Below are 16,015 nucleotides of genomic sequence, written 5' to 3' on the forward strand. Positions count from 1 at the left end.
AGACAGCTTATGTGCTATGATTTCTGACAGTCTGTTTACTCTGCTGTGATGTTACCCTCACACACACACGTAATCACACAACATGTTACTCTACGCTGCGCAAAACTCTGCATTTGAACAGTCAATAGCAAACACTTAAACTATTAAGAAAACATACTTAAAGTAGCTGATTCAGAATAAGCACCAGATTCAATTCAAGTTTATTTGTGTAGCGCATTTTACTATACAATCGTTGCAAAGATTGTCATAGCAAAGTCGGAATTTACCTTTTTTTCTTTTTTTTTTAAATAGCGCACAGCCAGCCTTGTACTCTCCTAGGTTCACAAAACTGTCATCCATTAAATGTGTTGTACAAATTTGAACATCTGGGCTGTTCTGTTGTAAATAAATCTTAACAATGATTCCTCATTGCATATACTTTCGGAAGGCCACATAAAGAGCTTTTGCTTCGAAACACAAAGCATCTCCCTGACATGACTGCTTTAACACTAACTGCAGTTCCTGAAACCACACCTTTTTTTTGAGTGAACATTTGGGCGGCATTACGCAAATATTTCCACATCTTGACGTAGATGTGTAGGGGCGTGTTTGAATGAGCCGTTTAGCATGGTCTGGATCAGCCTTATCTTTTAGATAGAATAAATCCTTTAGTGGGAGACTTTAAGCTTTGTAACTCGGTAGATCTTATACATGTACAAATACCTACATAACACACTGAAGAAAAGGAAAAATAGAAATCACATTATATGACCCCTTTAGGAGCCCTTGAGCCAGATTTACTAAACAGGCCAAATTAGCATTAGAGCACAATTCCATAAATTTGCCGATGGGAGGGAAAATTATGCGTGCGATTTACTGACAATGCAAACTTTACAGAACAGACGAAGCCAGATCATTCCCACAATAACCAGTTCAATCTACCAAGTGCAGCGCAAATTACCACCTGCTTTAAGAAGTGCCTTTTTTGGGCATTAAAAATATAGCAAATACAAATAATTTGAAGAGCACAAATGTTATTAAATCATTGCGTTATTCATCTTAATACTCACCTCCCATAAATTTTGTGTCTCAAAGGAAAACTACTACAAATGCATATTCAAGGTTAAACGCAAAAACAACTGTCCACATCTTTTTCAGCACTAATTCTTTACTGCGCCTCTTTAGTAAATCCTGACAGTACTATTTTAACACCAAAAGAAGGTTTGTGCTGGTGCAAGCTGTTAGTAAATCTAGCCCATATTGTATCAGTGTCATGCACTGTCAATGTAGCAAATACAACTTACCAACTTCACCTTTCTTAACTCCAGCTGTTCCAGTGAGCTTGTCCAATGAAAATGAGCAAGAAGATGCTTGGGGTGAACACCCATCTAACTTTCAAGGTAAAAGAACATTCGTAAACACATGCAGTAAACACATACACTGCAAATTAATAACACTAGGTTTATTAACATTACATTTTCTGTACAATCCATCAGAGAACACAATCTCTGAACAAAGATCCTCAAGTACTCACCAGCCAAGAACAAATAGTAAGTCATTTGTAATTTTTTTTTTTTTTTGCCTGTTGACAGCATCGTTGCTCAAAAAGTATGTGTATCATCAGCCTAAGGCTTTAAGCATGTAGCCATATCTTCAGAAACTCAATTTTTCATGACGTGTTAGTTTAATCACATTTAAGAGCTTTATGTGCTTGCAGGTGCTTCTGGTGTGAGACGATGGAGCTGCATCACTAATCAATGTACACGTACGTTAAATTGAAGTGCTTAATTTGTAAAATTATACATCTTATAGTTCAATTAAAATACTCTCCCAGATAAACTTACTGTGTTGCAGCTGTTGAGAGGACAATTCTGGAGGCACTTAATGAACTGGACATGAAGATCAATCATCTGACTTCAGTGGTCCAGTCCCTTGCAGCAAACAACCATTCCAGTGCTCCAGTGGTGGACAGCGAGGATGATGTCTTCCCTCTCACAACCATGGAGGAACTAGACAAACTGGAAAGAAAATTATCAGAGAAAGCAATGATGCAAAAGATGGTAAAAATCATTGACATTTGAAGGTTTAACAGTTGCAATGAAGTAAATAATATCTATTATATACCCGGTTTCACAGACCAGGCTTAAGGCTAGTCCCAGACTAAAATGCATGTGTGAGCTGTCTTAACTCAAAATAACTTGCAATAACATTTCGTACAATATGTCAGTGCCATTGTTTCATCTCAAGATGCACACATGCAGCATTTTTATAAAAGCAAAACTAGGACCTATAGTCCTGATTTAAACTAATCCCTGTTCTGAGCTCAGTAGTAACTGATTACATGCAATCTGGATTACGTAAACAGATTCTAGTAAATAAAGAACTTGTAATTATATAAAATTACATTTGATAAAACTCATAATCAGACTACAGTTACTTTTTATGGATTACGAGATTAAATATTTACAATATAGTAACAGATTATTCTACATTCGATTATTAATGTTTAAGAACATAGCATCTGCATCAACACATTGATTTTTACAAAAAAAATTTTTGTCGTCTGATCACCTAATATATTTATTTAAAAGTACTCATGAGATTTTAAAATATATATATATTTTTAATAATTAAGTGTCACATTTCTATGTTCTTTGGTTCTGCGACACTGGTTATGGTCACATGACATGCAGGTAAACAAATTAAACTTTTTTTTTTAAATGCTTTATTTTAATTTAAAATCTTTTTGTGATTTAAATAATTATTAGCTTCTCATTAATTGAACTCACAAGCCTCCTACAGTTCATTCACAAACACCAGTTTGAGAAAACTTGACATAATATATTATTTAATGCATTTCATGCTATAAATAACAACAATTAAAATATATTTACTTACTCTTTGTATTTTTATGTCATATGGTACTTTAAATATCCTATTTAAATTTGATAGACTACTTTTAGATTACTTTTGACCAAACTCATCTGATTACATTATTTAAAACGTGTAATGTAATGGATTTCATTGCTAACTACAATTTTCTAATGTAATTTGGAATCAGTAACAGATTACAATTTGTGAGTAACTACTCAGCTCGGTCTGTGAAACAGGACCATAATGTTTGGGCATTGTCTATAATGTTTTGAAATGTGTTTTTATTTTTAAGGTGAACAGGTTATCCATCAGTGGAGGACACACACTGAAGAAAACAATATGGAGAATATGCTCCAAGGTGTTTGGTCCTGTAGCCAAACAACTAAACTGGTGTGGTAGGGGAGAAAAGCGAGGGATCAGGAAAACAAACATAGGAGCACTCCTAATAGGTAAATTACGTCCAAAATGTTTTCCAATGTACAGTGTACGGGGAACACTTTAAATTAAGGTTCATTAGTTAACATGAACTAAGAATTAACAATACTTCTACATAATTTATTAATCTTAATGTTAATTTCAGCATGAATCAATGCATGCATCAATGCATTATTAAAATCATACGTTGTTCGTTAAAGCACGATTACCCCTCGTGAGCTTTTCTCACAGATTATTAGGCCTACAAAACATAATTTATATTATGCATGTGCCTACCAGCAGATACATGCCGTTTTAACAGTGTAAAACTCGGTTTCATACTCACAAGAGCGTTTTAGAAATGTTAACTTTTGTTTTACGATTAACAGTTAGGCTAAGTGACGAAGAACTGTTGATGAACCACAAAATCAGCTGTTACCGCCACTTGACTAAACCACAGAAACAACTATTCGTCAATATTAAGCTAATACTTATCTGTTTAATTTACTTTATATAAAAATCAAACGTACACCACACATATTAATGACAATGAATCTAGCTACGTACCTCAGTTTTCCCGCGGCGATCACTTCCACGTGCGCGTCGATGTGATGATTTGTAAGCACATGCGCAGTACTGATGAGGAGTCGACTCCAAAAGAGTCGATTCCTTGAATCTGACCAGCCCAGTTTTCGAAGTAGACTTAATATAAAATTATTAATATTCAACTCAGGCTGTGTCTCCACTAATCTGGGAGTCACTCTAAAAGAACCTGAAACCGGTACCAGTTTAAAGTTTTTATGACTGAAGCAGAATTTCAGCACCACTGGAAATGAACAGTGACCAATCAAATAGAAAGCACAGACATGAAACGTTCTACGTGTATGTTATATTAGCCTACATCACGCTGAGTGGCATTAAAAACAGTAGACAAACATTAATTGCACATCAATTATCTATATTAATTAGATAATATTAAGGCAGGCTAATCATTCTCAGCTAGTAACTCGCATCGGGATCATATGAACAATTAAACAGACATAAGACTAAATAAATGTCTTATTTTACATTATTTTGCGCAGTTAATGCATAATTCTTAAATGGATTTGTTTGGATCGGCATGCATTTATCTTACATGACTAATAGAATAATGAATAATTTAATTGATACTGATACAGACATTATAGCTTTGGGGAAGGACGGATGTTGCAATCATTTTTTATAGTTTGCTTATCATTGTCTAAATTCATAAGAGCCCAGTTTAAAAAAAAACATATTTTGAGGATTTAATTAAACAATAAGTGAAAAAAGTTTTATTTGTTAAACTTATTTAAGTTTTACCTTTTAACATGCAGGAGCAGCTATGAAGAATCCCGTGCTTCCGTCGCCAACTGAAGCAGAGGCTGAAAAACACATTAAGGATTATCTCCGCTTGGCCCCAGGGAGAATGCCTTGTTAGTCAACTAGATTTTTTGTTGTTTGTTTGGTTGGTTCAGGATTAAAATAATAATAATAATAATAATAATAACATAAACGACTGCTTATTTTCATTCACTGTTAATAAAAGGATACAAATCATTCAACAGCATGTTGTGTTCTTTCATTCTGAGTGGAAAATACTTGGGGTTAGTTATTATACTTTTCTCATATGTGAAGACGCATGCATAATCAGTGTAACTAAAGCTGTGATCAATAAAAGGAAATATGAAGGAACGTATAAAATCGTACAATTAAGAACGACGTCTATGCTATGTAAATCAGATGTCTAATAGACGTAACATTCAAATATTAAACGTCTGTAATACGTCTCCCGGAGATCGCTGGAACATCGGAAAAAGACGTCTATGCGACATCTTCCAGATGAGCAAACGCCCTAAAAACGACGTCTCCCAGATGCAAAAGCATACATCGCACAGACGTCCCCGCGACGTACCTGTGCTATCTGGGTATATATATATATATATATATATATATATATATATATATATATATATATATATATATATATACAAACAGCACTAGAAATCTGGGGTTATAGGTTTGCATACTTCTTCATCTGCATTCAATTGTGTATTTCTTGATTATTTGTTTTTATAGAAAATAATTATATATAATTATAGAATAAAGCACCAATGTATCCTTGTTTTTCTTTTTCTTTTTGCTCCTCAAATGATGATGAGTAAAATGTTTTTGAAACAATTATTTTATTCTTCCAAAGCAGCATTTATTTATAAATAGACAGACAGACAGACAGAGCGAGAGATAAAGAGAGAGAGAGAGAGAGAGAGAGAGAGAGAGAATTACTGTTATTTTAGTCAATTTAATGCATGCTTGTTAATTTAAAGTATTAATTATTTAATGAATAAATAAAAAAAATAGTAGTTTAAAAGTAGTTCAAGTAGTTTTGTAAAATTAATGTGTAATTAATGGCAAATATGTTGAATTCTTTAAGTGAATACAAAAACAGAAATATTTTCTCAGACATGCACGTAGACATTGTTGCATGCCTAGTTAGACTTATAATCTGGTGTTTAATTAAAGTTATGTGTTTGTTACATTGATAAGATATAAAGAGCGCTGGTCACTTTAAGAGTTAGGAACAGACAGTGATGTTGATGCTAGAATGTTTTCACACAGTTCAGTGATGTGAGTGCTGAGTTAATGGAGTTCAGTAAGGTTCATGAGAACAATAAAAAGTCAAATAAGTTTAAGTAAGAGTCCTCTTTACAGACATAACAATTGGCGACAAAGATGGCTGAGGAATTCCCCGCGCTGTCGCTATCTTCTCCGAACCCTTTTTTTGCCCCATCCTGGCGAACCTACGGTCCCATGGGAGCAAACATACTTGAACGTTTGAAACATACTTGTTAGCAATGGGCCTCGATGGCGTCCCAACGAAGTGGAAAATGGCTATAGTCCTCCACTGTCTTGGTGCCGAAGGACAGCATGTATTTCGCACACTTGGATATGCGGACGATTAAGCCACTGCGATTACACTGTTAGATCGACACTTTGAAAAAAAAACAGTGTCCTGTTAAAACGGCTGCAGTTCTGGCAGCGCAGACAACGCACTGGTGAGTCGATTGCTCAATATGTCGCTGACTTGAGAGGACTGGCAAAACCGTGCTGTTTTGGTGCTTTATCAGATGAGATGACACGAGATCAGTAGATTGAAAAAACAACCAATACACACGTTCGGGAGCAGCTGTTATTGGAAGATGATAATCTCACTTTAGAGAAAGCTGTAATTCTGGCCTCTCAAATTGAGTCTGCTGCACAGTGTGCTGCTAAATTAAATACATCACATGAATCAAGTGCAAACAGTGGAGACATGATACAAGAATGCACACAAGTTTACAGGGCAGAGGCAGATGTATCTTCAAATGCAGACATACAATATGCACGGTCTCAAGTTAATCGGCGATGTGGAAATTGTGGGTCCACTAGACACCCATCACATGCCCCTGACTGCCCTGCATGGGGACAAACATGCCGACGCTGTCAAAAACTGAACCATTTTGCAAAATGTTGTCAGTCTGCCCCAGTTCAAGCTCCTACTCAACAAAACCCACGTGTTAACAATACAACACCTGCGATTATTTATTCAATAAATACCAATTCATCAGGGTTTTCTACATGGGGCTAAAGTCTCACTACTCAATATGGCTACTTATGAACGTTTCCTGACACACTTGCCTCTTCAGCCGCCTTCTCTGAATCTGTTTGGATATGGAAGTTCTGCAATTGATGTTATCGGCCTTGTACATGCGCCTGTCCAGTATGGCAACAAGGTCCTGCCCTACTTCCCTTTTCACATTACACACCATGGCAACATGGACCTGTTTATTAGTCTGGGCTTTTCTCTGCTGGACAATAAGGGGGCTCAAGTTCTGACTGTCAGCTGTCCCTGGCAACATGAATGGCCAACATTATTTGAAGGCTTTGGCTGCCTAGCTGCGTTCACTCATCAGCCTCTTTTGGATCCTACAGTTAAACCAGTCATTCAGCCACTTCGCCGCATTCCGCTGGCATTGCATGAGGAAGTCACAGCAGAACTTGTGAAACTGCAAGCAGAGGGCATCATCGAACCTGTTGACGCCTCCCCATGGGTGTCTAATCTGACAGTGGCTAAGAAAAAATCTGGCGGACAAAGAGTTTGTGTGAATTTAAGGTCCGTCAACAAAGCAGTAATCCCAGATCGCTACCCTCTGCAATCGAAGAGCTGACTACATACTTTCATGGTTCGACGATTTTTTCCAAACTCAACCTCCGTCAAGGCTATCTCCAGGTCCCCCTCCAGCCAGACAGCAAAAATCTTACTGCATTCGTTACACACCCTGGCATATTTCGTTACACAAGGATGCCTTTTGGACTCAGCTCGGCCCCAAGTTGTTTTAAAAAAATCATGTCCACTATACCGGCTGGTGTCCCTGGCACTGCCATCTACCTTGATGACGTCATTGTCCATGCCCCAAATGCAGTGATTCATGAACAGTGCTTAAGGGCTGTTTTTGCTGCACTCAGCCAACACAATTTGACACTTAACATGGAGAAATGCTTATTTGCAGTACCAGAGGTTGACTTTGTTGGTTTTCATGTTTCAGCCGAGTGCCTGTCGCCTTTGCACTCCAATATTAAGGCTATACATCAGGTGCCAGAGCCTTCATCCGTAGCATAGGTGGCATCGTTTCTAGGGATGACAACATACTATATGCGTTTTCTGCCTCAGTACTCCTCAATTACATACCCTCTCCGCCAACTGCTCAAAAAGGATGCTCCATGGACCTGGTCTTCAGCCTTTTCTGATGCTGTACGCACGCTTAAGGAGCTGTTGACAAGCCCACCTGTGTTTGCACACTTCAGTCTTGACTGCCCCACACTGGTCACATGTGATGCTTCAGCTACTGCTGCTGGAGCTGTTCTTTCACAACTCCAGAATGGCATCGAGCGCCCAGTGGCTTTTGCTTTTCATGCATTCAGCCTGACAGAACAAAAGTACTCCACTGGAGAGAGGGAGGCTCTGGCTTGTGTATGGGCCTGCGAGCGCTGGCATGCCTACCTTTATGGTCGAAATGTACCCTTCGGACTGATCACCAAGCCCTCAGTGCACTTATGTCTCCTTCTGGGTCTGGTCACAAACCACTGCGCATGTACCGTTGGACTGACCGCCTCCAGCAGTATGACTTTACAATACAGTACACCACAGGCAGAGATAATGTGGTGGCCGATTTGCTGTTTTGTTCTGTGTCAGTGACCATTGCCTTCTGACAGGTGGCAGAGGAAGGGGATCTTATTCATTTAGTGCATGCACCCCTGACAGCCTTTGTGTCCTTGGAGGAACTCACAGCGGAGTCTGCTGCTGATTCCACACTATCTGTGGTCCATGAGTATGTCCTGAATGGCTGGCCAACTCAAGTGGCAACAGATATCCAGCCATATGCCAGAGTGTAAAACTAATTGTCATGCTGGAATGACACATGCTTGGCTTGTGGACACTGCGCCATCATTCCTGCTAGACTCAGAGGACGAGTGCTGACCATGGCTCATGAGGGCCATCTCGGCATAGTCAAACTAAAGCAGCGCTGTAGGGATCTAGTATGGTGGCCGGGGTTGGACAAAGACATTGAACAGCTTGTTCGGGATTGTACTTCATGTCTTGTAAGCGGGAAAACAGGCTCACCAGTTCCGCCACCACTAGGGTCTTTGCCTTGGCCAACTCGACCCTGGGACCACATTCAGCTGGACATCTGTGGGGAACTCCATGACGTGCCTCATCATTTGTGTTTCCTTGTAGTAGTTTATGATCTACATTCGAAGTGGCCGGAGGTTACATCTGTGGGATCGGTCACATCCAGTTCCATAATTGACTTTCTGGAGTCGCTTTTTGCCCGCTGGGGCTTGCCAAGGACCTTGAAGACAGACAATGGCCCCCAACTAGTGTCCGCAGAGTTTACCAGCTACATCCAATGCAAAGGCATCAAACACATTTGAACAGCTTACTGACACCCACAGTCAAATGGGGGCATAGAAAGATTCAATCAGTCATTAAAAAATGGTCTGAGAGCCCACTTAGCACTAGGCTGCTCTTTCAATGAGGCCTTGTCTCAGACTCGTCTACACTACAGAGCAGCTCAGCATGCCACTACTGGGGTATCACCAGCAAAACTGATGCTGGGACGGGAGCTGGAGTTACCCCTGCATAGACTTTGCCCTCCTACTTCTCATGGTGGAAATCCTGTGGTGAAAGCCAGAGTATGCGAACAACAGCTCAAAGCACGACGTAGATGTAGCAACAATGAGTTTTACAGAATAATTAACTCAAATGATATATAGGGAATTTGAATAATTAATCAGGAATATGATTAATTTAGATATCAGATGACAGTTACATTAAATTTGATTGATTATGAAAAATAGCTCAATTTGCCTATAAGAAATAAATAATTACAGGGCATTGTAATTTACTCATTAATATTCATTTTCATATTCATTCTTCATATCAATTGTTGTGATAGCTCTTACTGTAAATTACTGCAAATCAAACAGCGGTTTGTCCAGCAGACCACTGTTGACCTATCAATTTTCAATGAAGTTATCACGCCTTATAATTCAAGGAAAAATATTCTCTGGCCATGAAAACATTATCCTATCCTTATGATAAATTTAGTTTCTAAATTTAAAGCTTGTAGCTATAGATCAGACATCTCAGAGACTCGTAATGTGAGTGGGGTGGAGTCCAAGCCAATCGTCAGTATATGGGTTTTTAATAATTAAACTAGTAATACATCGAACTACAAATTGCACAGAGTAAATATGCGTACGACAATACAAACAGTAAGCTTTATACAAGACATAACGAATCCAAATAAAAGAAAGAGAGAGAGAGAGAGAGAGAGAGAGAGAGAGAGAGAGAGAGAGATAAAATAGAATGAGATCACATAAGGAGCTCAGGTATGGAAATCATAGTCAGTAACTTTTGGAAGCCAACAACAAATCAGATCATAGCAACAATTTAAAGCAGCATTTAAATCTCCATAGAAAAGTGATACTTGCAGAGTGTCCATGTGAGCGTGGCGTGAGATCGGCGTTGAGCTTGTGAGCTTTGCGCGCTGTTCCTGTTGAAACAGCCATGTGCCATGAAACGGAGGCCATGTGACGCGCGTGCACGCTTCGCTGGATCTTTGCGTGAGTGTGGAGCACATGGTCCTTTGTTCTGTCCTCGCGCGGTATTTGAAAGGTTCAACAAACAATGTCCCAGAATTCGTCTTCCTTGCGTGGAGAGGCGAATAGTTGAATAAACTTAGTAAAGAAAAGAAAAGAAACGAACGAAACGGAAGCTTCTAAAGGAGCCATTAAAATGGCTTTTTCTCTCAGCCCCTGTGCTGAGGGGGGGGGGGGGGGCTTGCGCTATGAGCGCGGCGCGAGGCCGCGCGGAGGGTCGCACAGGAGAGCAGCGTGTCCGAGAACCAAGAACGAGAAGAAGAGGAAGAAGAGGAAGGGCGGACCTTGTTCGGTCGTTCTTATGGCTTGAAATGGTTCACGCCCCTTTTTCGCGTAAACAGCCAATGAAAGTCCGCGATCTGAAGCGGAGGGAAAAGTTCCTTTGTCTCTGTGGAGACAACCCCCCCCCCCTGGAGATCTAGGGCTTGTCCAAATTCCAGGGATTATTCTAGCAAGTTTGTAATTCAGATTACATACATATTTCATTACTTTAATCTAGATAAATGGGTCTGTCAGAGCATGACGATCACAAAGATACTAAACATAATATTTATATGATCAAAACATGAAGTTACTTTCAAATGCAGAATTACACATATTTAAAGATTTTATTAACACATGATAACACTGCAGATGTTTCCCAATTTATATGGGAAACATCTAATGTACCAAAAGGGAATACGTAAAACATGTATAAAACATAAAAACAGAAAGTTAATGAATACATTCCATAGAATGCATTGTTCAAAAGAAGCCAGTAATTTGGCTTCTCTCCTGTCCTGTGTGGTCGTAAACTTTTACAACCTGCAAGGGTGGGGGTTGCAGGAACATGGCTCTCTTTGAGAAAGTTGAAGTGAGGAGAGACATTTCCTAAAGTATAAGCTAGCAACTTATACTCTTCACATAACAAGAATTAACCATTTTATGCAATCCATAAACATATTTAAAATACATATTAATAAGGACTTACAATAGTAAGGAACTTTAAGAAAGGTTTCTTTTTGTGTATGTTGGAATGTGGTTGGTTAAGTGTCTCCTTTGAGGCTCCCCCGGGCATCGTAAATTAATTTAAGTCCAGCCAGGCTGGCGCCAGGCCAGGCAATTAGTGCAAAATGGGTTTCATTTTTTTATGCCTGAATTTAACCCATGAATCGATGATCTGCATATCTGTTACACCTCCCCCTTTACGTCAGATGAAGTCCCTGTGTGGACATCATCGGACGGCAATCATCAGGATGGGCAGATGACAAGTGAATCGTGATGGTCATGTAGCAGGTGGGTCATGATGGCAGGTGGTTCCTGAAGCTGAGGATTCAGCTTGATGAGGTTCGGTATTGTCTTTGACTTTGCGTCCCTTTTCCGGGGATTCCATCGGAGACCTCCAGCCACAGTTGTCGTGAGTTTGGCTGTAGAGGTTTGCATCTCGTTGAGTATCCTGTATAGGATGAAGGTCACGCCAAGAGTCAGGGCGGGACCACTGACAGTGGAGATGCCCCGTGCAGTGTCGGCAGCAGTCCAGGCTAGGACCGCAGATGACTGGTTCAGAATGGGCTGTCGAGACAGTGCTTGGAGGGCTGTGTCGACAGGAGTAATGTCAATGTGTTGGGTGGTACCTTTCAATACTTGGTCCAGCAGGTTGGCACGGGTGGCGGTGTCATGCTGGTTGTAGGTCAGCGTAGCTGAGCACACAGGAGTGTTGACGAGCCATCTGTTACCCACAATCTCTGCTTGCGTTTCTGTGACTTGTGTACGAGGCTTGGCTTCGGCAGGGCAGCGCGTATCGCTGACCCAGGGTTGCAGCTCGCAGATTCCTTCAGAGTTGTGTCTGAGGAAGGGTTTGCTAAGGCAGAGATAATGAATATTTTTGGTTAAAGTACACATGTGCATTTTTGTGGTCAGGTACAGCTGTGTGTCGCTGTCGTGGTAGGCCACCACATTTGGGAATGTGTGTTTTGGTGTGGGTGTTGCTTTTCCACATCCTGACACTGACAATGTCTTTAGGTCTGTAGACTTGGCTTGACTCGCTGATGGGTTGGTTCAGGAGCACGTTCACTTCTCTCTGTTTGGGGTTGACGTGCCGTAGGAAGGCGCTATCCAGAGAGTTGGCCAGGTGTATTTTTAGCAGGTCAGCTGGCATGGTGATGGCGTAAGACGGCACAGTTAACACAAGGCTTAAGGTATCATGTACGGTGGGGTTTTACTCGTGGTTAGGCTGTCATTGGAGGAGCTAACCTCCCACAGCATGTCTGTTGTTAACGCTGTAAACAGCTGAGTCTGGGTAAAGTCCTTTTGGAAGACAGTAAACAGTGGTTTCAAGGAGTTTACGGTCTGGTTCGCTGCATTGACACTGGACATAACAATGTTAAACATTCTGGCGGCAGCAGCGGCTCTAAGCAAAGCTCCCGGGAACTGTTTGGAGCGGTGGTGGTGTCCACTTAACTCCATTTGTGTAACAGTCACTTTCTCATGTTGGCTGAACATGTGTTTTACATCGGCCTCAGTGTGAGTGAGGGAGTCCTCTCTCCATCGGAACCTTGTACAGCTGCATTCGGTTACAGTGCTGGGGTAGTGTGCCCTGTCATCGGTAGTCAGGAGTCTCAGCGGTTTTCTCAGTGGCAGCTGTCCTCTCTTTGGCTGACAGCACGGCACGGCAAACCACAGCAGCATCCTGGTACAGATAATAGGGAGAGAGAGAGAGAAAGGGGAGAAAGAAACAAACAAGGCCTGTCTTTGGTTGGACAGGACAGTCTCTTTGCTTCGTGGGCGGCGACTGGGTTTAGCTCGCCCTCGCCCATGTTTTGCCACATCTTGCTGCTGGTATGACGCTTGCTTCAGTGTTTTGTCAGTGGCTCTGGTGCTGCGTGGTGCAGCACATGCTGCGTCATGGAAATATATTGGCATTATCCCCCTTTTGCTCCGTGGCATTACAAGCCCTGGCATTATGATGTCAGACGGTGCACAACCCTCAATATTGTTCTGTGCACGCAGCATTGGTTTGTGTATCATGCAGTGGTCTGGGGCTTTGGTTGCCAGTTACAGTAGACTGGTTGCCAGGGTGGATGGAGGGGTCTGAGAGGGGGTAAAGCAAAGTCATTATCGAGGTTTCAGAAGCACGCATATCCGGTATGTTGGTCTTTGTAGACAACGGAGCCAGCGTAAGCGATTCTGATGTAGGCAGGTTAGCTAGTAAAGTTCTTATGCTGTGTGTAATCACTTCAACCTTGAATGTGGGTGGGTGGGTTGGGAGTGACCACAGAATGTTGTTTAGTGTGCCAGTTTTGGCAAGGGTGTCAGTGTGATCTTTAAAGTCCTTGTCTAGACTTGGTAACTTCGAGTGTCCTTTTGCCTTCTTCCAGTACCCGATCACATTGTGTGTTTTTGTGATGTTATCACCTTGCTGGAACAGGTGTTTGTGTTTGACATGCTTGTTGTTTGCAAGTGTGAGTCCGAGTTCTACACATTCAGGTGAGGGTTGGAAGAAACCCAGCGTGTGGTGTAAGGTTTGATCACATTGCAGGTTGAGCCGAACAGAGACCCCTTTGGTGTAAGCTGGTACCACCGTACCCTGTTTGTTGACTAAGGTACAGAGGCATGAACTTGAGCCTGTCGTTAGGGCGTTGTACTCATGGCTGGCTGCTGGGGTTCCCGTGACCTCTGTGACCTGACCGTCTGGCTCTGTGGGAGTTCCCGTAACCTCTGCGACCTGACAGTCTGGCTCTAGCAACCTGTGTGGCTGGAGAGAAAAAGGTTCTCGCACTTGAGCAAAGTCTTTTAGCTGTTTGAAGTTCAGAAAAGGGTCAAAGTGTTCTAGCAGGCCTTTGTCGATGAACAATGTATGAGTGTTCATTGGTGGGACATACATGGGATGTATTAGACTCATCGGAACGATTGTCAGGTGAATGGAAACAACCTGTTCAAACTGGATGTCATTCTGTCTGTACACCTGTACATTCAGTTCATAGTTTTGAGGTGTAAGAGTTCGATCTTCTCTCTTAGCTTCAAATTGGAGTCTTTTGAAAAGGTGAGATGAGATCACCGTCAGGTTTGATCCTGTGTCGATCAGGTCTTTCCTGTTGACTCCTTTTCGGCCCACCCCCTTTTTGATAAGGCTGCCCAGGAATGTTGGCATCAGGGCAGGTGTGACGATCGGTGGGTGGTGAGGACCGGTCTTGTGTAGCTCGCTGCGAAGGCAGGTAGTCAAAACAGCATTTTCTGGTACCTTGTGTTTGTGGTACCTGGTGTGAGGACCTGTGCTGTCTCGTTCAGGGTGTGCAGCTGTTGACTGTGGAGCTTGGGTGTTGTTGTCACTTTGTGCTGTAACAGTTAGCTCTGTGGTCTGTAGATGACGGGCAGTGTTCTGGGTGCTTGGCTCATCTTCCTTGTGAGTTTTCATGTGAAGAAGCACTTTCAGCACCCTCAAGATCTCTGCTGTCTCAGACGTGGCTGCACTGTGTTGCCCTCTGCTGGCTTGGAACGGTATTGACTCTCTGTAAAAATGTCTGTGACTGTGGTGTTGTAGGGCGCCATCTAGGGTTAACTCCAAGCAGTGCTCAGAGACAGAGACTTTGGGTTTTTTCACAGTCTTTTCACAAATAGTCTTTTGCTTGGTGCAAGCTTTGTGGGCTAAGTTCCGTAACTCTTGTGTAGTCCTGTTACGGGGACACGCTGGGACTCTGAGATGAAAACTCCAACTGGCATGTAGGTTTGGGAGGAACAGAGTTTTTAAGTTGAAATCCTGTTCCATACCTGGTTCGTTGCATGCTCCGAAATAGGTGTTTCGTAGCTGACTACAGAAAGTCTGTGGTTTTTCAAATCGGCCCTGTTTGAGGTCCATAGCAATAAGGAGCCCATGGTCTGAGTTTGGATCAGAGAATTCAAGAATCAAAGTCTGTAGCAGTTGCTGGTAGTACGCTTTGACAATCTCTGGTTGACGATCCAGAAAGCAATGCACATTACGGCTGGACGTGATTTTTAACAGGTACAATGTGTTCACATCTGTCACGTTGGCGACAGTTTGCAAATGAAAGTCAATGGCTTGTAAAGAAGCATGAACGTCATGTCCTCCTGCAGGATCTGGATTGAATGTAGAGATGCTTCTGGCTAGCTTGTGAAGTTCTCTGTGAGCAGTGCAGGGTTTAGTGACATGCGTTCTCTGGAAGGGTTCTGTCCCCTCCGTTGTTGACAGATGTTCTTGTAAGCTGGCTGGTGATTTCCTTAGAAGGGAGCTTACACCCCCTTTTCCAGCTCTGGGTTCTTGGCTGAAAGGGTTCGAGTGGCGGCCCGGGAGAAATTTTGTGGTGTGCGTTTCTCCGATCCAGCCACTCTGTAATCTGTGAGATTGTCTCAGTTCGGTGTGAACAGTGTCAAGTTCATCTTGGAGCTCATCTCTCTGCAGAGTAAGCTTGTTGAATTTAGCTCGGGCCGCTTGCAAGTGTGTTTTGCAGGCCCAGGTTTTATAGTCTCTTTCTTCCAGTTCAGTCTCTGCTCTATTTAGGAGAGCGTCGCCTTGCTGGAGTTTTTTGTTGAG

The 16,015-nt window shown here is 41.8% G+C and overlaps 1 protein-coding gene across 1 annotated transcript in view; it reads left to right on the top strand.

Annotated features, from left to right (window-relative positions):
- The first annotated feature begins 7,978 nt into the window (after window positions 1-7,978).
- LOC113113132 (orexin receptor type 2) overlaps window positions 7,979-16,015 on the top strand; it is a 75,267-nt gene continuing 67,230 nt past the window's right edge. Inside the window, exons 1-2 of the mRNA XM_026279313.1 lie at window positions 7,979-8,422; window positions 8,539-8,668. Coding sequence (XP_026135098.1) covers window positions 7,979-8,422; window positions 8,539-8,668 — 574 coding nt within the window. The remainder of the gene's footprint in view (window positions 8,423-8,538; window positions 8,669-16,015) is intronic.

The sequence above is a fragment of the Carassius auratus genome, chromosome 13 (genome assembly GCF_003368295.1).
Source record: "Carassius auratus strain Wakin chromosome 13, ASM336829v1, whole genome shotgun sequence".
In the NCBI taxonomy this organism is placed as follows: domain Eukaryota; kingdom Metazoa; phylum Chordata; class Actinopteri; order Cypriniformes; family Cyprinidae; genus Carassius; species Carassius auratus.